This window comes from Protopterus annectens, chromosome 8.part0 (genome assembly GCF_019279795.1).
Source record: "Protopterus annectens isolate FY-2018-M chromosome 8.part0, PAN1.0, whole genome shotgun sequence".
In the NCBI taxonomy this organism is placed as follows: Eukaryota; Metazoa; Chordata; order Ceratodontiformes; family Protopteridae; genus Protopterus; species Protopterus annectens.
This window is the reverse complement of record NC_056741.1, coordinates 1,947,625,022-1,947,647,782: the sequence shown is the minus strand read 5'-3', so window position 1 is coordinate 1,947,647,782 and position 22,761 is coordinate 1,947,625,022. Positions and strand designations below refer to the sequence as shown.

Genomic DNA, 22,761 nt, shown 5'->3' with positions numbered 1-22,761 from the left:
TGTAAGGGGTCTATTCTTTAATAGCTGTAAGATCTAAACACAGGTTACTAGAATATTTGAATTCTTTGACCCACAGCAGTGATGAAGTGCCAGATGATGCAGAAGCAAGAGTTGTTCTATGTAACCATAGGCAGTGGGGTCCCACACTTCTGCAATTTGTGTACCAATTCTGAGATCACACTAAAGTGAAGAAAGAGCAAATTCCCAGTGCTCATTGTAGAGTGATCTTACACATGCAAATAAGAGCAAAATGTCATCAGTTTCTAACTGTTTTGCCATTATTTCACCATTCGATCACTGAATGCATGTGTTGTGTGTGTGTGTGTGTGTGTGTGTGTGTGTGTGTGTGTGTATATATATATATATATATATATATATATATATATAATATTGTACATACACACGTTGTAAAATGTCTGTTTTCAGAGGACAGTGTTATTAGCTGCCACCTGTAGGTTGTAAAGACAAAGTAGAAGTGATTACAATCCAGAGAAGCTTTCACTGTGCTGTATTATACTATTCTATAAATACTTATTACAATTTTATCTCTTACAAATGCTAATTTGTATGTGATGTTCTTTCAGGTATACAGAGAGTCAGACCATTCTAATCAAATACTTCATGGTTTGAATGAGCAACGGAAACAGGGCCAGTTCTGTGACATTGTTCTTTTGGCAGAAGATCAGAGAGTCCCCGCTCACCGAAATCTTCTGGCAGTTTACAGTGATTACTTCAACTCAATGTTTACCATTGGTATGCGAGAGGCCCATCAGAAAGAAATTGAGCTGGTTGGGACGTCTTATATTGGGTTACAGGCCATTGTTGATTTCTTATACAGTGGTGAGCTTCCTCTGGATGGTGGAAATATTGACTACATATTAGAAACTGCACACCTCTTTCAGATTTGGAAAGTGGTTGATTTCTGCTGTGATTATCTTGAAAATGAAGTCGATGAAGAAAATTATCTGTACCTTCAAGAACTGGCCTCAATTTATAATCTTGAACATTTAGACTCCTACATTGACAGTTTTATCTTGAATAATTTTGGCACCCTTTCTTTTACACCAGACTTTCAGCAGAACATTTCCATGGAGAAGCTGTGCCATTACCTTGAAAGTAACCATGTGCAGCATGAGTGTGAGCATGACTTACTGCAGGCTGCCTTGCAGTGGCTTACCCAGTATTCAGAGAGGGAAAGTGAGGCTTATCAAGTACTAGCAAACATCCATTTCCCTTTAATACCCAGGAATGATCTGCTTCAGCAGGTGAAGCCTGCAATTTCTTCTCACCTTCCGAAAGAGGCAAACTGTGAACGACTTATTGAAGAAGCATTAAATTATCACAACAGTATCCCAGCACAGCCTGTGCTGCAGAACAAACGTACTTTGTTGCGTACTGATACAGAACAGCTTCTGTTTGTGGGTGGGGAGATTTCTGAACGTTGTCTGGAGCTGAGTGACGAAATGTGCTTCCTAGACAGCCGGAAAGGCCAGTGGGTGCCAGAAGCACAGCTTCCAGCTAGACGAAGCCATCACTGTGTTACTGTTTTGGGAGGATTCATTTTTTTGGCAGGAGGTAGTTTTTCCAGAGATAATGGCGGTGATGCAGCTTCAAATCTTCTGTATAGATATGACCCAAGATGTAGCCAATGGATAAAGGTGCATTTCAGTTTTAGTTTTGATTTTACTTTCTTTTCTTATCTGCTTTTCTTGTGTTGGATGTTTTGCTGCTCCATATTTGTATTTTCTGCTCTCCATGCTTTGAAAAACAGTACAGCAAATATTTTTGGAGTAAATATAAAAGTCTAATGAGCTTGTTAGCTGTTCATTTTAAGGATCACTGCTGCAGTATGACTCCTGACGTGGGTGTTAGCAGAAAGCAAATGTCTCTCCTTTTTGCCAGACCTTAGAGCACTTGGTATCCCTGGGACACCTGTGCTGGTCTCCTCCACTTGCCCAGGATGTAAACATAATACTCAACTGTAAATGGGAGACCACCCCATACTATCCTCATTTTTTTCCTCGTGAAAAATGCAGCATCATTTGTTATCAATAGTCCTTTGGTTGCTGCCAGACTACTTCATAGAATAAGTATGTTAGTTTGGGCCTCTTTTAATATTACTGTCTAAACTTATTGCTACTGTTGAACTTGTACTGTTTGTTGTTGACTGTTTTGTGGAGATTTTTTTGTTGGCCTTGATGTTTCTGGAAAAATCACCAAGATGTGAACCTGGGGGAAATGGAATCCCCCCCCAAGAGATTACCACTTGTAGTGTTCTTTTGGTTGTGCCAGGATAATTAAATCACCACTTATGAATCTTGCATTTATATTTTTAAATAAAGATTTTGCTCTCTAATGCTTAGAATCTTTGTGCTTTCCTAAAGCACAAGAAGACAGACATACTGGGCCAAAAGTCAGCCATCCCATTTCAAGCCAGAGATGTTCCATGAGTAAGGATAGAAGGAAAATGTTCTGAAGAAGTCCCTAACTAAAGTGGAATAAAACTGCTAAACTGTGATCATAATAAACATCCTTTTGCCATTAGCAATCTTTTTTTATTTAGCAAGCAAAAGTCCTAATGGGAATAATGCAGACATTGCAGAATAGAAAGCCTAGAAAGCTGATGGTTAAGGGAATCTATAGAATGGACGTAAGTGACCTTTGAAGGCCCTATAAGCTCCATAATAGTTCTGTGGACATAAATCTCAATGGATAGCAACCTTGTGCACTTCTGGTCAGAATGCCTGCTTTTACTGAATCTCCAACTGTGTTAACCTGTTAGAGGGAAGCAATCCCAACAATAGAAACCTCACTAATTTTTGATGACTGCTTCACAGCCAGGCATCAGTTCTCAGGCATTCCTTGAGGTAGGAGCTGGGGGAGCCATCCTTGAATAAATGAGCATTTCTTCCCAAGAAATGCTGTAACCCTGTTCGCTCTGCACTCCAAAAAATTGGTACAGTGACATCTGATTTCTTCAATGTCTAGTACCAGCATTTACTACTTTGGCCCTTTACCATTATTTTTTTTACTACAAAAAAAAAATGTTGATCATCATGTGGCAGGCTGGCAATAAGCTGCTTCCCTAAAATATGTGAACTTTCTGCCTGGTGTGGTATCTGCAGCAAAAAAAAAAAAGAAAAACTCTTCTAAAGAAAGAAAAAAAAAACTCAACTCAGACCTAAAATATGAGAAGGATGTGCTCTTGTACTCCTTGAAGGATTGCATATTGGACAATGAGGATACCATTTCTTCATGAGCTACTGGAGGACATTTCCTTCAGGAGTACTACATATCTTATGGAAGAACAGTTTTGGTGGTATTGGGGAGCTAGGAGTTTTCAGGCTGTTAGAACAGATGTATAAAATTCATGGGTATAGAGGAGCTCCAACCCATGGCTCTCACCTTGTATTTAAGGCCTTTACAGATGCTTTTGAAATTTTTTTCATTAGCTCCTAACTTTCACACAGCTGCTCTGAGAAACCAGACTAAATAAGTTTTACAGGATTCAAGATAAATTGGTTCCTTTTACAAAAAAAAAAAAAAAATCCAGTAGCTGATCTGGTAGTAATGTAAATGGATATAGACAAGGAATCAGAACTTGGACATTCCTTGTTACTTTTGACACTACGTTCGGTTGGCAAACTTGACTTTTTGGATAAATCTTTAGCCTGCAATTTTTTTGTGTGCCCCCTTTTAGGCCTAAATGTTTCATTGCTTCTAGGGTTGCTGCCATCTTTGAATGTTGACATGCTGTAGTCACATCCCTGTTTGACTCTCACAAGGAAAAGGTCTCCATTTGGGAGAGTCCTGCATATGGAATGACTTTAGCTTTCCCCCATGCTGACTGTCTGGGTGCTTTCCTCTGCACACTTCCAAGTGGGATAGGACCAGGGGAGGAACCATCATTTTGCAGCATACACTGGGTCTTTTCCTAACCCTACTAATTAAGTGTGGGCAGTGGAAAGTGGCTTTTTGAGGATGAGACCACCCTGGGTGCTAAGGCAGCCACTCCTTCCTTACAGTATTGCACACTAAGCTCAGAGATCATTTCTAGCCCTAGTCTCCGCAGAGCTTGAAGAACAATCTGGCTATGTTAGCAAGACCCCACCCCTGAGATAGGCATGCCCATACTACCTGCCAATTCTTTCAGATGCCTGAGCCACTAATCGACCTTGGGTCGCTTAGGCCATAGTCAGAGGTTTATCCCTCTGTACCAGCAGGCTGACTAGCAAGACCAAACGTATTGATCCTTCCATCTAGTCTCCTGTGGTGTTTCTACCCCCCCCCCCCCCCACTAATGATCTGAAATTTAGGGAATGCTTTGAGTTATGCACAAGGAGGAAGCTGGTCTGCTAACCCTGTATACCCTTTCCATTGCGTAAATTTTAGAAGGCCTGCAAGGCAACTCTGCAGTCTTCTTGGGTGGTTCCCTGTCTGGAGGATGTCTTAAATGACACCACTAGAGTAGCATGGAAAAACCATGATACAGTGGCTTGTATACATAATAAGGCCAGCCTCATCTTCTGCCTAGTTGGAGAATGAGCTCTTTGGGCAGAGACCCTAAAGTTTGATGGTGTGGTTTCAGCAGCAACCCTGCAATATGTTGCTGCTGTGTAGAACTTTGCTGTCCATCTGCCCAATGAGGAATACCAAGTAATGGACAGGTTTGAGAAATGCACTTGTATATTTCTAATGTTCTTCATGTTGAGGTGCTAAACTGTGCAACATATGTGGTCTATTTTGAGCTTTGTTGTTGAAATGCAGCATACTCTTTGGTTGTTGCTGGATGGAAAATTAAAGGACACACTGAAGGCCCAGACCACAGCTGTTTCTAAAATGAACAAATTATTGGTGCATGATCTATCTAATGCAGAGGTAGTTGCCAGAGCTGTGGGATCTGGAATAGCTGTTTGCTGAAATCCATCAGTCTAAGACATGTGCAGGCAAAGACACCCAGGTGTCTTTTTTTAAATTCTCCTTTTTTATTGAGCCAAAATTGTGGTGCAAAAAAGTTCACAAACATCATAAACATCTGGAAGTTATGGGAATGCAGGGAAACCACTGATAACTGAGAGAGTCATGTCTGTTTCAGTAAAAATATGCCTAAAAATCCATAGGTCATATGGAGGCAGCTATGCCCATGATATTGTTTGCAAGGTTACACATGACAGTCTTGCATTGGATAGTTTGTGTAGTGATCCCAACACTTGAATTTAGTGTCCCATGTAATAAGGGCTTCCAAAGCATGTGAATCCCACTTTCAGTGGTGACTGATTCTGGTCATTTGATCCATGTAAATCCCTTCCATTTACCAGCTCCCCAGGTCCCAATCACCACAGATGTCTGTCATAGAGTGGGGGGAGGAGTTTTTAGTAGACAGTCAAGGGTATCTCGTCATTTTTGGAGTTCAACTTCCAAAATAGTGTCTTGAAGATATGGGCAGTTTTTGTTGCCTATCTGCCTTTTGGGACTCCCTTGGGGAGTGATTATTGTACACTTTAGTAGAGAGCCAGCTATGAGGTACATCAGCACGCAGACGGGAATCTTACTACATATGCTTGGAGGCTATGAGAGCATGACAATTGGCCATCCAGTCTTCCTGTCTCCTAGTTTCCAGTGCCATTGTAAGGAAGGCCATTTCCCTTCCATGCAAGCTGGGTTACTGCCTGTTGATGCCCCATGGGTGGCACCTCACCCAATCTGCAGCTCACAGACTTTTTTGTCTATAGAGAAAACCACAGTGTCACCTCACCTGTCTTACTCTTCTTTCACAATGTTAACCCATGGGTGGCCTGGTTCACAAGTGGCCCAGTGGTCTCCCCCTTTTCTTCAATGATGATTATCAAAAAAGCTTGACACTGTGTTGCCCATGTCATCTTCATAGTCTCTTCTTGACCTAGACAGATGTGTTTTTTCACTTCACCCTTATCTTCTGGAGAAACTCTTGCGTCTGTACCCCCACTAAAACTCTTATGTATCCCATCCCTCTGGCAAACCTCACAGAGACATTAACTCTTTCAGACTCCTAACTTAAAATTCTTCATTTTCAATACAGTGATACAAATCCATGCAAGTTTGTAAAAGTATTCAGCACACAAGGTAGACAAAGATAAGTGGGCGGCGCAGTGGTGCAGCGGTAGCGTTGTCGCCTCACAGCAAGAGGTTCTCTGGTTCGATTCTCGGCTGGGGTGCCTTCTTTGTGGAGTCTGCATGTCTTCCCTGTTCGTGTGGGTTTCTTCTGGGTGCTCCGGTTTCATCCCACGTTACAAAGACATGCATCTGGAGCCTTTCTCCCCGGGCCTCTGCTGAAAATTGCCTTCGTTCCAAGTCAGACTTTCCCGGGTAATAAATGTTAAATAAATAAAAATAAATTAAAAAAAATGGCTGTTAAGAAAGGCCAGGATCCCTTTTCTGCTTCTGCTCTGTCAGTTTTGGACAATGTTTCTGTGAGTTTTGATTCTGGACTTTTCCCCCTTCTATCAGTGTCCATCTTGTAGCCATTTCCAGCTTTTTGCTTGGGGCTAAACTCTTCTGTTGCATCTCTCAAGATCTGCAGTGACTTCTGAAAGGAAATCTTCTTACCTCCTATGAGATGAGTACCACCTTGGGACTTGCATTTCATGCTATAGGAGAGAGAGAGAAAGAGAGAGAGAGTGTGTGTGGGTAATATTTATATGTATTATTTTTCATAGAGACATTATTTTACTTAGTGCTATCCTCACTTTCATAAGTATGTACTAGGCTATCGGCCCCAGGGCCTGTGTAAGCCTAGCCAAATGAGGTTCCCTGGCTTTCGCCACCCAAGAAAATTATTTTCCTGTGCCCCTGTTGAGCAGCACCACAGCAGTGATCCCCGGGGTGAATTTCCTGTTTTCCATCCAATTGTCAAGATTCCTCTTAAAGAGGTATAATGAGCTCTACTTGACATAAATGGGCAGCCTGTTCCAGAGCATGGCAAGTCTCTGGGACAGGAATCTATCCCTTCAGCATGTTCTGTTTGTTGTGGTGACAAGGTTTAGGTCACAGGAGCATGTGGCTCGGAGAGACTGGGATTTCTTCAAGTGTAACATGTCCATCAGATCTGGGTTAGACATGGCTTTGTATGTTATGGAGAGGTCGCCTCTGAGTAGGCGATATGTGACTGAGTAGAGCTGGAGTTTTTTTGAGATGGTCTGCATATGGCATCTGTTTGAGCCCGGTAGTCCTCCTAGTGAGGTATTTCTGTGGCCTTTCTAGTTGTTGCAGATGTCTTGCGAGGTACATGCCAAACAGGGCATTGTATTCTATAATGGGTCTGTTGGATGAGTAGAGAGGAACGATGACCTCTCTTTTTCTGGAGGAGAACCCCTTTGTGATGAGGTGTGCCACATAGGATTTCCTGACTACTGTGGCAATGTGATTATCAAAGGAGAGACTGCTGTCCACCTGTGTCCCAAGGTCTGTTATCACACTTTCAGTATTTAGTAGGCTACCGCCTATGTGGTAGTTCAAGTGTACGGTGTTTTTCCCAAAGGGGATGACAATGCACTTCTTGGCATTGAGATTTAGGCCATGACTTTGACACCAAACATCAGTCTCAGTGAGGCCTCTTTGTAGAATGTCCACATCCTTAGGCAAATCTTTTAAGGCTCCTACTTTGTAGTCGTGTGCAAATTTCATTAGCCAGAGACCAGCTGTATTAACCTGGACTTCAGAGAGGTAGATACTGAACAGGAGCGGATCCAGGACCGAACCCTCTGCTTGTCACTGGCCTGAAGTCAGATTTGGAGTCGGCTACTTTCACTGTGTGGGTTCTGCCAGTGAGCCAGTTGGCCACCCATCTTGTGACGTATGGATTTATGCCTAGTCCAGTGAGTTTATCTATAATACCAGAGTGGAGGATGGTATCTAAAGCCTTGGCGAGGTCTAGATAGGCTATGTGCACCACCTTACCCTCGTCTACGGCTCTGGTGACTGCTTCCAAGAAGTCAGTCAGGTTTAGGAGGCATGATCTACCTTTTACAAACCCAAACTGAGTGGGGTCCAGAGTTTGGAGATTACCTATGTCTTTGTTTATTAGCTCCAGGATGATGCGTTCCATGGCCTTGCAGACCAGGCCTGTAAGTCTAATGAGGCGGTAGATCTTGGGGTCAGTGGTGGCACCCCCTTTGTGGAGGAGGATAACCGTTGCTGTGTGCCATTCCATAGGCACAAGTGAGTCTACGGTTGGACATGGTACTTAGGTGGGGTGCCAGTTTGTTCTGTATTTCATGCAGAATGCAGCCTGGAATGTTGTCCGGTCCCATGGATACTGTGTTCTTGGCTTTGGAGAGTGTGGTCTTTACCTGTGCGTCTGTGATTACAGGGGCTTTGCAATCTTACGGTATGGAGATGGGCCCTGTGGGAGGTGAGGGTGTGGGTAAAGTTTGCACTGAACCTGTCTGCCAGGATGTTGGTAATATCAGTTGGTTTGGTAAATGTAGTGCCATTGTGCTGTAGTTCCGAGCAGATCTGAGTGTTGCTATAGAGATTCTTGGCATAGCTGTAGAAAGCTTTGTGGTTGTCTTTCGAATCCACAGCAATTTTATTTTCGTAACTAGTTTTGGAGGATTTTATGAGGGATCTCAGCTTCTTGCTGAGGCTGACCAGGGAGTTCCTGCAATCATGGGATTTTACTCTTTTTTTGCAACAGTTTCTTCCTTCTGTTGTAGAGTTTGTTTATAGCAGGGGGGACCACCAGATTGGCTTCCTTTTTTTGGAGGATAGTGTCTTGGTTCTGTTGGGGATAGCACGGTCCATGCACTTGTGTATGTGCTTATACAGTGCTTTTGTATATGATTCAGCAGTCGTGTCTCTATTTTCCATCTTTGTGGGTGATGTGAAGTTGGCCATTTCTGACTTAAGAAGCATGAAGTTGGCTTTGGAGACATTTTTTACGGTGGTTTCCTTAATGGGGGGTGGGGTGGGATATGGATATCTACAGTGATTAGCTTGTGGTTAGACCTGTCCAGCAAGGAGTTGACCTCGGGCATGGAGCATCTGTTACCCATATTGGTAATGACCAGGTCCAGTATGTTACTGCCCCTGGTAGAGGTATGGACAAGCTGATCCAGGGTATTGGAATTGATGAATTCCAGAAAACGTTGTGCAAATGAGTTAGTACATGAGTAGTTCTCCCAGTTGATGGTGGGGTAGTTGAAATCTCCCAATATTAGGGTATTGGGCTGTACCTTAATATTATCCAGCATATCGAGAAACATGGAGTGGGTGTCCTGGAGCATGGCAGGGGATCTGTAACAAGCTACAACCTGAATTGCAGTCTTGCCCGGTGTTAATTGTACTTGGATGATTTCGGATGCATTATGTTGAACCACTAGCCTGTAGATGTGGATATCCTTTATGAATATAGACACACCTCCTCCTTTAGTGTTTTGGTCCAGGTTAGGTGGCTGAACGATGTGGTAAGAATTGTAGCCTGGTAATGCTACTGCACAGATATTAAAGTTCTCCATCTTAAGGAGTGCCTCGAGTGAGTGCATTTTGAGGTTTAGACTTCTATCATTGAGTAGCATTACCCTTAGATTTCGCTTGTTTGTATCTGCTGTGGTGGTGTGTTTAATGTTTGAGCCTTGCCTAAAAAAGGCACTATAGGGGCGACAAGAGCCTTAGGCAGTGTCCGGAATCCCAGAGGTGACAGGTGCAGGCCATCTCTGGCAAAACATCATTCTCCTTGTTTAGCTTGGTGAGAGGAACTTCAGTGTGCCTGACTATAGGGTCACCAATGACTAGTGTGCTGGGTACGTTGTTTTACCGTATGGGCTAAGGTTGAGAGGCACACTGATTTTGTGGGCTGTGTGTCATTCAGTAGAGTTGGAGGGAGTGGTTGCTTGCCTTTCAGCTTTGGAGGTCTCTGTTGTTTGGGAAGATTTTTATTGAGAGCCTCCGCAAATGTAGGTGTGTGTTTTGTGTTACTATGTGTGGGATGTTCTTCGTGTTTCACTGTTGCAGTCAGGAGTCAGCCGACAGGCACTTGCGAACTGCTTCTGCTTCGGGCACTGCGCAGCAAGAATGATTGAATAAAATGGCGTCAGCTGCATGTTTTATACCTCTGACGACCTGACGTCATGGAAGAGGAGACAGCAACTGACACAGGACCCAAGACTTTGTTATTCAGACCGACTGAGGGCAACCTACCAGCAGATTACCCAACTGTAATGACTGCAACAGTGAATACACCCGAACATCTATATTTATGGTAAGGGTACACAACTGTACTTTCTTCCAAACATTAACATGATGTAGGGTGTGACGTCCGGCTATATCCTACCGGGCTGCCAACAATTAAATGACATTCCTTACTCTCCTGGGTCAGTAACTAAGGAGTCTCAGTCCTCACTTTTGACTCCAGTATGAGACTGTCATGTAAACAGAAGTAATATTTCACAATTTTCCCCTAAGAGCATTGCAGAAACATGCTCTGTTTATCTGGGACTGGACCATGTACCTCTGTCCACCCCAAATGTATTCCCTTATATACTTCAGAGTAATGTGTCCCGGTTTAAGACCTCTGATACACTCACACTCAAAGAAAATTTAATCTCACACATCTAAACACTTCTGGGAAGGCCTGACATAGATTTCCAGGTGTGTCCCTTCCCCAAAATAAGGTAATGCTTATTCCAATCAGAGTGTCTTCATGCCCTTCTAAAGGGGTGTCCAATTATGAAAATGAAATATCAAAATAAATGATAGCTATGACCAGAAACGACCAGGCCTTCGAGGTGACCTGGGGAGTATCAAATGGGTATAAGCACTCTCTAATCTGTAAAGGAAAATACTGATTTCCATCTACAATATAAAGTAATGAAAACCATTTAATAAGTAAAATAATTGCAAAGAATGTCAGTAGCTTTCAGTAAACACCATAACTCAATCACCAGAAATGTCAAATTAAACTGCAGGACAAGAGTCCATTATTCTAGAAAAACTCTATCTTAATAACTAAGGTTTGCAATACTGTCCCTGATCTAATCTAACACATAAGAGCAAAGCAAAAGACAGGTTCACAGTTTTTGGTGAGTTCTCTTTCATGGGTGTCTACTGACTGCCCAGCACTGTAACTGTATTTCACCAACTGCTCAGCACTTGACAAACTGCTCAGTCTCAATTGTCTTATTTTAAAAAATAACCGTCACCTGTTTCAGAAAGTTATTTTTCTGTCAGTCAGCTGTTTAAAATAATCACTTAGCAACCAGGAACATTCTAATGACACCACTCACTGTTCAGCTAATCCTCCACAGTACTTTAGAATGTCCCTCTCAAACGGGCACAATTAAAAATGCATCAGAACACTGACAAATTCTCTAAACATTCTGTATAAACAGGGAAATACTCAACATTTTAAAACTTATTCACATTTCACAATTAGACATGCTGGCTTGCAATACAAGTTAATTTGAGAATATGCACAAATCTCCTGCCAGACATACTAACACAGATAAGTGTTTTCGTTTTCTTCACATTGAGCATATGCTTTGGAGACTCCTGCACATTTAACAGAGTCAAAGTAGTCCAGTATTTCTTGATTTTCTTGTTCTGCCATGTTTCACAGATGTAATTAATGCTTTGTAATCCCACGTTTAGTTGTCAGTTTCTGAGCTGCTGGTTTGCTTCCTGTTGATCTCCATCTCCCAAATTCAGTCTCTGTTTCATTTCCAACATATTTCTGGTTCTTCTAGTCAACGTTTGTGCTGGTTTCTGTCTCTCAGGCATTTTCTTTTGAAACGTTAGAAGAGATTTCACTGGCAGAGTCTCTCTATGAGCTTCATTACCAGGAGAACAAGAAATAGAATCTCCTTCTGTTTGATAGTTCACTTTTTGTTGGACAAACTTTTGTATATCTTCCTTAGCATGTTCTGCATGAAAAATGATTTTAACCCTCCATTAAAGAATATTCTGAAAATGGCTGTATACACCAGCTTGAATTTCATGCCTGCTTCTTGACATTTCCTGATTACCGGAATAAATTTACTCCTCTTCTGCCTGGTGTACAGTGAGTAATTATTTTCCACAAACACTGTCTGCCAGTTTTAGTACTTTGTCCTTCTTCCACAGTTTTGTCAGAATCAACTCTTTCTGCTGGTATGATTGCATCTTTACTATTAAACGTCTTGGTTGCTGTTTTATGGTCAGGTTTGGAACATACACATGATGTGCCCTTTCAATTAACAACTCCTGCTGTAGAGTACCAGACCAGTTGCTTATTTGCACTTTCATAAAAGTCTGTTCCTTCCAGCTTCTCTGGTACAGCAGAAAATCTCAGGATTTCCCTACGTGGTCTGTCCTCTAATTCTATTTTTTTTTCAAAACACCTGTTGAGCAGTCTCATACTCAGCCAGCCTTTTCTTCATTTTGACCTCTTATTTTTGCAGATGTCCTTCAAGAATGCAACTGCAGTCATAACATATGGGTTGTCCTGCCTCAGGCAGCCCTCGGTCGGCCGGATTCCAAAGTCTGGGTCCGGCGTCGGCCGGTGTCACCTCCTCTCCTACGTCAGAACGGCTGGAGTATAAAGGCATCGGCCAACACCATCTTCTTCAGTCTTTTTTGCCGCGCAGTGCCCGAAGCAGAAGCAGTTCGCAAGTGCCGGTCGGTCAGCTCCTGTGTTTTCAGTACCGAAGTCATCTAAAAGCGAAGTACCCCGTTGGGAACATTTTTCTTGCCTCAGCCGATGTCAGAACAAATTGAGAAAGTTAATAATTGTTTGTCTTGTGGTAAACAAATACCTCATAAGGACTTCCATTCTTACTGCCTTCCTTGCCTGGGCCCAGACCACGACGTCTCGGTCTGTGCTGCCTGTGCTTGCTTTAATAAGCGCACTCTCAGGCGCCGGGCAGAATTTGCCGAAGACTTTTGCAGTGAATCTTTCGCGTATATCATGCCGTCGGATCCACCGACAACTCAATCTACCAAAAAACAAAAGGACCGGGACCGACATCCTCGGCCCGCGTCCACCACCGATGCAACTCCTAAGCCCTCCGCTAGTGCTTCGGTCCCTTCGGAAGCGGTAATTCAACCGCTCCAGGCCGACGACACAGCGTTAACACGTCCTTCAGTCTCGGACACCTCTCCGGTGCCAGTTGTTGATTTTCCTCCGGAAACCGAAGTTCTGGATCTACCCGACACCATTCCTGTAGACAAGGTTACTCCTGCACGTGGGGCTGCAAGGCCTCCTGTATCCATGTCCATCAAGGCCTTTGCACGTGCTAAGGCCGCCAGCCAGGCCAAGGCCCATCCTAAACCTGCTGCTCAGGCCCCTTCTTCTGATAAACAGATCATGTCTCTTGCTGCAGATCTTATTTCTCTTATCAGGGGATCTCAGCCTCACCCAGACAGAGGTTCTCAGCCGCCTGCAGAGAAAAGGCCCAGAGCTGAGCAGGCTGACAACCTCTCTTCAGATGAAGCCTCTGGGGATTCTGAGCATTCAGATACCCAAGAAGAATCCTTCCAGGCCTATGAGGACTCTGCTGAGGAATCAGTTCCCTCTGCCTCCCCTCCAGAGGATTTCTCGTTTGGTGAAGTCCAACACTCTATGAGGGAACATTTTAAATGGCAGGGTCAGGAATTCTCTAATTCCAGGAAAAGGCTACGTACCTTCCTCAAGCTTCCCCAGCACAGACCTTTAGCTATTCCTCCAGTTATGGATGTTTTGGATGATGTTTTCTCTGACTCCCGTGCTAACCCTGATTCTCTCCCCCCTGCTCCTGTCAAGCCAGACAGATATTATAGGGTCCCTGACACTCACAAACATCTCTTTAAGGCCCACTCTGTGGATCTAAAAACTATTTCACAGGACCCCAAGGGAGTGGCTACTTCCACTGCCAAGAATCCACTGCCAGTGGATAGGGAAGCTAGGTCCCTGGAGAGATGGGGTAAAAATGTTTATACCTCTACCACCCTAGCCATGAGGTCACTTAACTGCCTTTTTCATATGTTTCAGTACCAGGATTTTTTACTGGATGATTTACAGAAAAAGCTAGCCTCTCCTGAGCCTATTGATAGAAAAGCATTGCAGGATCATATACATAACACTCAGCAGGTTAACAATCATTTTCTTCAGTGTGGTTATGATGCATTGGAGGCTTCATGTAGGGCAGCTATGACTGGGGCTGTGATACGTAGACATGCTTGGTTAAAAGATCAGCCATTGCCAGACCATGTTAAAGTAAAATTACTTGATGCACCTCTGGAAAAACAGAAGCTTTTTGGTACTAATGCACAAGATGTGTTGAAATCCATTGAGGAAAAAGCTAAGTCAGTACAGACAGTCAAGGATTTCCTCCAGGTTCAGCCACCCAGATTCAGCAGAAACTGGCCTTCAAAAAATTGGTCCTTCCCAGACTCTGACAAGTTTCAAAGGGGAAAAAACAGGCGTGCCCGAGGTAGAGGGCAATACCGAGGATCCTACAGGGGCCGCCAATGGCAACCTCCAAATCAAAGAAGTGGTGCAGGCAGCCCAGCTGCACCACAAGGACAATCGCAATGACTTGACTTTCATACCGCCTACAAAGGCTCAAAGAGAAGCACCGTTGGGCGGAAAATTATCCTTATTCTCAAAAAACTGGCATATCTTAACCAAGGACAACTGGATTCTGGATTTAATAGACAAGGGTTACAGATTCCACTTCCATACTTTATCAATAAGACAAGGCATGCCAAACCTGCCACATCATCAAAGGGCAGAGGCACTCACTCAAGTTTCAAAGCTGTTAAGTATAAAAGCAATAGAAAGGGTTCCTCCTCAGCAACAAGGCCAGGGATTTTATTCAAGACTGTTCCTTGTTCCGAGAAAAGAAAACAAATGGAGGCCTATACTGGACTTGTCTACTCTAAATACTTTTCTCATTGTGCCAAAGTTCAAAATGCTGACATTGCAGCAACTCCTTCCCATGCTGGGCAAGAGGTCTTGGCTGGTCACTCTGGACCTCAAGGAGGCATACCTGCATGTCCCAGTCAGACAAAGCTGCAGAAGATACCTGAGATTTCTTGCAGGGACAGAGCATTATCAATTCTCAGCATTGCCGTTTGGCTTATCTACTGCGCCCAGAGTGTTCATGAAATGCCTGGCATCAGTAGTGGCACACTGCAGACTCCAGGAGATTCAAATATACCCCTATCTGGACGACTGCCTCATACAAGCAGACAACAAACAAACCTTAATAGCAAACTTGGACTATGTCATTCAACTACTGCAGGCCTTGGGATACACAGTCAACATTCAGAAATCAAAACTACTACCATCCCAACAGATTATTTTCCTAGGAGCCAAACTGGACACAGAAACTCAAATGGCCTACCTCACAAAGGAAAAACAGCAGCAGTTACCAGAGTACTTCAAAGGCCTAGCAAAGCTCTCCCAGCTGACTGCAAGGAAAATCCTGCAGGCCCTGGGGTTCATGGCATCTTGCATTTTTCTGATACCCTTGGCAAGACTTCATATGAGAAAGCTGCAATGGTACTTAAAAAGCTTATGGTCCCAACACAGTCAAAGCCTAGAGGACGTAATCCCACTCATTCCATGTCTGCAAAAAGAATTTTTGTGGTGGGCTCAAGCAAGTCAGTTAAACAAAGGCTTGTCTTTCAACAGACCTCAAGCAGGTCAAATGATTACAACAGACGCCTCAGATCATGGATGGGGGGCGCACATGGAGGGCAGATGCATTCAAGGTCTATGGACACCAAGGGAAAGACATCTGCACATAAACCAAAAAGAGATGTTGGCAGTGATACATGCAATCGAGACCTTCGAAAAATCACTACAACAAGGACATTTGCTAATAAGGACAGACAACACCACTGTCATGTGGTATATAAACAAGCAGGGAGGCACCCATTCGTATCCCCTATGCAGACTAACAATGATTCTCTGGGAAAAATCCCTGAGTCTGAAGATACATTTGCAATCCCAGTTTGTGCCAGGCAAGGACAATGTACTGGCGGACAAGCTGAGCAGAAATTTCTTGGATCCACATGAATGGATGCTGCATCCTCACATTTTCTCACAAATAAAGACATGGGGAAGACCGGACGTAGATCTCTTTGCTTCTCACATGAATCATCACCTGGAAAAGTTCTGCACAAGGACCCACCATCCGCTAGCCTGGAAAACGGATGTTCTCTCCTTCAGCTGGAATTCCCTAAAAGTTTATGCATTCCCTCCTCTACCTCTGCTGACCAAGGTGATACTGAAGATCAAAGCAGAACAACCAACAGGCATTTTGATAGCTCCAGACTGGCCAAGGCAACACTGGTACCCATTGCTGTTGAGCATAACTCGGACCAAACCGTGGCCTCTGCCCCTTTGGCCCCTGCTTCTAACAGAACACAATTACAGGACTGTCCATCAAAACCTGAAAGCATTGCATCTGACAGCCTGGAGGTTACCATGACTCCTTCCGCTATCTCTCTTTCCAAAAAAGTTCAAGAGATCTTACTGGAAGCACGCAGACCTTCCACCAGAAAAACCTATTCAGCCAAGTGGAAGAGATTCAGCATCTGGAATTCCAACAGGGGTCAGGATACAACATTACTGAGTATGCCTCAGATATTGGAATACTTGGCAGAAATGTTTCATACTGGACTCTCATATTCTCCTATAAAGATTCACGCCTCAGCAATCTCAGCAAAATACAATTGTGATCCACCAGTGTTTTCACATCCTTTGCTAAGACAGTTCCTAAGAGGGATAAAGAATATCAAACCTCCCAGAAAACAGCCAGTACCTGCATGGGACCTCAATTTCGTTTTGGAAAAATTAACTCTTCCTCCTTTTGAGCCAGCAGCAACTTCAGAAATGCAATTCCTATCATGGAAAACGTTTTTTCTATTGGCAGTCACATCTGCAAAAAGAGTCTCGGAGATACAGGCACTCATGGCAGTACCTCCCTTCCTCATTTTTCATCAGGACAGAGTTTCTCTAAGAACCAATCCTACATTCATGCCAAAAGTAATTTCCAGGGTGTCTCTAAATCAAGCTATTCACCTGCTTACTTTCTTCCCCAATCCGCAAAACAGGGGGGAAAACTGCTGCATACTTTGGACATACACAGGCAACTACGCTACTACTTGGACAGAACTAAGGCCACCAGAAAGTCTGACCAACTGTTTGTAGCCTATGCTGCTAGAGCACAAGGAAAAACAATCTCCAAACAAACAATTTCAAAATGGATTGGACACTGCATCAGATTCTGCTATTCTTTCCATGGAAAAGGTGTGCCAGACAATATTAGGCCACATTCCACCAGAGCTATAGCCACATCCACAGCTTTCCTAAGAGGAGTGGCTACAAAGGACATTCTAGAGGCTGCTACATGGAGCTCCGTGCATACATTTACCAAGCACTACAACCTGCCCTTATACTCCAGATCCCGAGCAGGCTTTGCTTCGGCAGTCCTGCAGGGCATTTTAGCTACACCATCCCTTTCTTAGTTCCATCCATCCCCAGCTTGGCTATGGTATTCAACCCATATGTTATGACTGCAGTTGCATTCTTGAAGGACATAGTACAGTTTTGTACCTACCATAAATGTAGATGTCCGATAGATATGCAACTGCAGTCGGATTTTCCCACCCTCCTGCCCCTCTGCAACTTTTTTTATGGGTCCACTACCCCATTCCTATTAGCTGGGGGTATCTCCTATGGTGTATCTGTTTATTACTGTTGTGCATGTCTGGAATTGTTTATCCATTCACCAAATTTAGCCTTCCTAGGAGGGCACCTGGCATCTGGGGCAAGAAACACTGAAGAAGATGGCATCGGCCGATGCCTTTATACTCCAGCCGTTCTGACGTCGGAGAGGAGGCGACACCGGCCGACGCCGAACCCAGACTTTGGAATCCGGCCGACCGAGGGCTGCCTGAGGCAGGACAACCCATATGATGTTAAGTTGTCAATCTCGCCTTCATTCTTGCTGGATGGGTTCGGAGCCGATCCTCGGCTCCGACTCGGCCACTCTAAAAGCTCGAGAGCTAGTTCCACCTGCTCAAGGCTCCCCTATATCCCACAATGCTAGGCGGTAACTCCTCAGATCTCGTTTGCCGCTACAGCGATCGAGGTGTGTTCCTACCGGCTCAGGTTAGTTTTTGGGTAAAGAACTAGTTTCTTAGCCTTTTTTCCCCTGTTAAAGTTAGTTTTTTATTTATATAGTTAGTTTGAAAATAGTCTATCCCATTCCCGTTAACTTTCCATCCCCTTTTTTCCACAAATAACTAGAATTTTTCCCTCGGGCCCTAGGCCCAGTCCCTCCCTTCCTAGTGAGTGACTGTGTTTTTGTAGGGATTTTTATTTCTAGTTACTATAATTTATTTTAAATTAATTTTAAATTACTCCTAAGTGTAATCGGTGTGTGCTTGGGTGATTACACTTTCCCTTAGATATGTCTAAGGAATCAAAGGTCTCAGGCTTTAAGAAGTGTGACTTGTGCTGTCAGAAGATGTCTCTGACAGACGGTCACACTTCTTGTGTGTACTGCCTGGGACCTTTGCACCTGCAGGACTCATGTGCTGTTTGCGATGGCTTCAGCCCTAGAGTCCTGCAGGAGTGAAAAAATAAACTTATTTTAAGGGGTTTACTTAAGCCTGAGGGTCCCTCGACTCAGTCATCGGGGAAACCCTCTAAGTCTTCCAGACCTTCGGCTCCAGCATCTGAGCCGTCTTCTGGAGGCCCTAAACCTATTCGAACATCGGCTCCGGCCGGAGCCGATGAATCCCGAATACAAGCCCCTACGGTGTCCTCGGCTCCGGCTGGAGCCGAGGAAGACATTACTCTGTCGGCTCCGATTATTTTATCGGAACCGACATCTAGAAAAAGGTCCCGATCCCCATCTATTGGCTCCGTTCATTCAGCTCCAGCATCACCCTTGCTGTCTGAACGGAGCCATAGATCCCACTCTTCTAGGTCTTCCAGGTTATCGGACCATGACCTTCAGAGAGTAGTGAGTCGACTTCTTAAGTCCGAGGCATTAGCCCAGATGCTTCAAAGTCCGACTCAACAGTCGAGACCTACTCCTATCACTCAAATTCCTCCTCTGACTCTTTTGAGTTCGGAGCTGGGGCGGCTCGGACCCGAAACTGTGGTAGCGTCGGAACCGATACCTTTGTCTTCGGTTCCCTCGTCGGCTCCGATGTCTTCCTTGGAAGAATCTCGGCGCCGGACTTCCCTCGTCGGCTCCGAGGGGGCGAGTGGCATCGGACCCTTGTCCAACCCCGCTCTCCCTCTCGGTGCTTCGGCGCTTGTGAGTTCGGCTCCGACATCGGCCTAGGAGCCATCACTGTCGGTGCCGGGGGAGGTTTCCAGTTTTTCGGAACGGAGACCTCCGGCTCTGCCTGACAGAGGTGCCTTCGAGGTCACGAGGAGCGTGTTGGAACCAGGTTCAACTCCACAGTCGGTTCTTTCTGCCCCTCCCCTATGGTGCCTCCGATGATTTCTACTCACTCTCTCATCCCGACCGTAGAGAGCCAGCTCCTCAAGTTTCCCCTGTGGGGATCTCCTCCTCTTCCGAGGCCTCTCCTGACCCTGTAGGAGAGTCCCCTAGGAAGAGGCAGTGCAAGAGGAAGCACATTGACTCCCCTGAGACTGTCACCTCTGACACTGATTTAGAGGATTCTGAAGGTTCCCCTCGTTCCCCCTCTGAAGAGGTCTCCTTTGTAGACATCCTTGAAATCTTAAAACAGAGGGGGAATTGGCCATCCCTCAATCCTTCAGAGGATGAATCAGTGTATCTTGAGGCGTTTGGCTCTCGCCCTTCCACCTCCTAGGTGTCCCCTCCCTTTGACCCCCTTATGCAAGTGGTGGCAAAGAAGGCTTGGGCGGCTCCTGACTCAGTGGAACCCACCCCCAGGAGACCATCAAAGTTCATCACGGCCCCTAAGGATAAAGAATTTCTGACCAAAGGCGTCTCTGTTGATGCTATGGTGGTGGCTGCGGCTACCAAGAAGGAGTTAGCTGATCCTTCGGTGCCTGTTCATCCTCCTAACAAGGAGTCTAGGTCGATGGACAGGTACGGGAAGCGGATCGTCTTCAGAGGGATTTACTCAAAGAAGCGAGTGAAATGTTGAAGGACCCAACAGCTGCGGGTTTTCAGGATAGGATGAACTCTCAGCTGGCTACCCTTAATTCTATAACCAACTCTTCCATGCGCCTCCTTTCATATGCGGCGGATGGAGCGAGTAGAGCGGCAGGTACAGGTGTAGCCTTGCGTAGGCACGCCTGGATGCGGCTTTGTAACTTTGCGGACCCTTTTAAGGCGTCCTTCACTAATTCCCCCTTTGATGGATCATCCCTTTTTAGTCCTCAAGTGAAGGAAACCCTGACTAGGTGCGAGACTGATGGCAAGACTCTTTCTGCCGTCTGAGTCCGTTTTTCTACTCCTTCTAGACCTTACCCCAAAGGTCAGAAGGGGGGAAAGATGTGGTTCTGCAAACAATCTCAAGGAGACTTGCCTGACGCACAGAGTCGTTTCCCCTCTAGAGGCAGAGGGGGGAACAACAATGGTAGATGCCGTCCCAGGGGCAGAGGGGGCCCGCAGAATCAGGGCAGTCGAGAATCCTTTTCCGACAAGCCCTTTCAGCATCCCTGAGGTGTTGCCCGACTGCCCACCTTCGGAGGCAGTCGGGGGAAGGTTGTCACTGTACCCAAAAGCCTGGCTATCCCTAACTCAAGACAAGTGGGTACAGTCTATCATTTCCGAAGGCTACAGAATTCCTTTCCTTTTCATTCTGAAGCAGTCCAAAAAATCCCTTCCAGACGTTCCACCCAGTCAAAGGGAGCAAGCAGCATTAGAAATTTCAAAGCTGCTCGAAAAAAGAGCTATTCAACCAGTTCCAGCAGACCAAGTAGGATCCGGAATCTACTCCAAATTCTTTTTGGTTCCAAAGAAAACAGGGGACTGGAGACCCATTTTGGATCTCAGCAACTTGAAAAAGTTTGTCAAGAAAACAAAGTACCGGATGGTCACGCTGCAGTCCATTCTTCCCCTTTTGGGGCAGGACAACTGGATGTGCTCGATAGATCTCCAGGATGCGTACTATCACATCAAGATGAGTCGACGCTCCAGGAGATTTCTCCGCTTCAGGCTGGGAACCAGTCATTTTCAATTCAGAGCCCTGCCCTTAGGTTTCACTACAGCCCCCCCGAGTGTTTACCAAATGCATGGCAGTGGTTGCCACTCACCTGAGACGACAAGGATTCCAGGTGTTTCCTTATTTAGACGACTGGCTCCTTACAGCACCCACCAAGCATCTTTTACTTCTTGCCAGAGACTACACTTTTCACACATGTCAGGCACTAGGCATATCAATAAACTACGAAAACTCTGTCTTGTCGACTTGTCGTGTTATTACCTTCATAGGCGCAAATCTATACACAGTCAAGATGTCAGCCAGACTCACAGAGCAGAGGATAGCAGACATACACAAACAGGTCTTTCTTGTCTTGCAGACTCAAAGCCAGACTGATCCTGAAAGTCTTAGGGATTATGGCGGCGGCCATCCCTCTCCTACCATTAGCTCGCTTCCATATGAGAATTTTACAATGGATGCTCTTCACACAATGGTCTTACCAAAGTCTCCCAATGTCCCATCCTGTTCGGATAACTCAGTCATGCAAGAATCATCTCTATTGGTGGATCACATCTCCTCAGCTCTTCCTAGGGAGACCTTTCGTCCCTTCCCCTCCGGTTGCTACAGTGACAACGGACGCCTCCCTGATCGGGTGGGGGGGGGCATTTCCAGGGCAGGACAGTCCAGGGCATGTGGCAACCGTTCGAGTGCCACTTGCACATAAACGTCCTAGAGATGAGAGCAGTGCTTCTAGCGTTGCAAGCCCTACAAGACTCTCTTCCCAAGGGAACTATAGCAATTCAAACAGACAACATGTCTGTAGTGTGGTACATCAACAAACAAGGCGGAACCAGATCTTATCCCCTTTGTCGAGAGGCACTCAGACTGTGGCAATGGGCGATTTCTTCTCAGCGATTTCTGTTAGCAACGCACATCCCTGGGAAGTCCAATGTGATTGCAGACAAATTGAGCAGAACTATTCTCATGCCTCACGAGTGGTCTCTGAACAATTCAGTGTTGGAGAAAGTTTTTTCGAAAGTGGGGCAGGCCTTGCTGCGACCTTTTTGCTACTCCCCAAAACAGCAAGTGCGACGATTTTTTCACCCTCTTTCCCCAACCAGGCCAACCCAGCAGAGACGCTCTAGTGCACGTTTGGCCCCGGGGACTTCTGTATGCCTTTCCTCCCTTCCCACTGATATCCCAGCTGATACAGATAGCCATCGCTCAGGAAGCTTCCATGATCCTCATTGCCCCTTACTGGCCTCGACAGGTTTGGTTCCCTTTTCTCCGCCGTTATCTGTTGGAACAACCTTGGCATCTGGACCCAGTTCCAGACCTCTTGACCCATCAGTCGGGTCAGTTGCACCACTCCCTCCCCTCTCTGAACCTCACAGCATGGTTCCTCCAATTCCGACTTTAGCCAGGCTTCCTTTGATATCTCACTCAGAGATATCTTGATAGCTTCTCATAAATCTTCCACTCGGAAGATTTATCTTAGCAAGTGGAAACGTTTTTCCTGTTGGGCGTAGTCAAAGGATATAGATCCTTTCACTGCTTCTATTCAAACAGTTCTAGACTTTCTAGCCGAACATTTCCACTCAGGTTCGTCCCCATCTACCATTAGAGTTCAATTGGCAGCAATATCGAACTTTCATGTTGGAG

At 45.1% G+C, this 22,761-nt stretch overlaps 1 protein-coding gene across 2 annotated transcripts in view; it reads left to right on the top strand.

Annotated features, from left to right (window-relative positions):
• The window catches only part of KLHL36 (kelch like family member 36), a 470,147-nt gene that overhangs the window by 174,165 nt on the left and 273,221 nt on the right, over nucleotides 1-22,761 (top strand). For both annotated transcript variants that reach the window (XM_044081467.1, XM_044081468.1), the window contains exon 3: nucleotides 585-1,658. In XM_044081467.1, coding sequence (XP_043937402.1) covers nucleotides 585-1,658 — 1,074 coding nt within the window. The remainder of the gene's footprint in view (nucleotides 1-584; nucleotides 1,659-22,761) is intronic.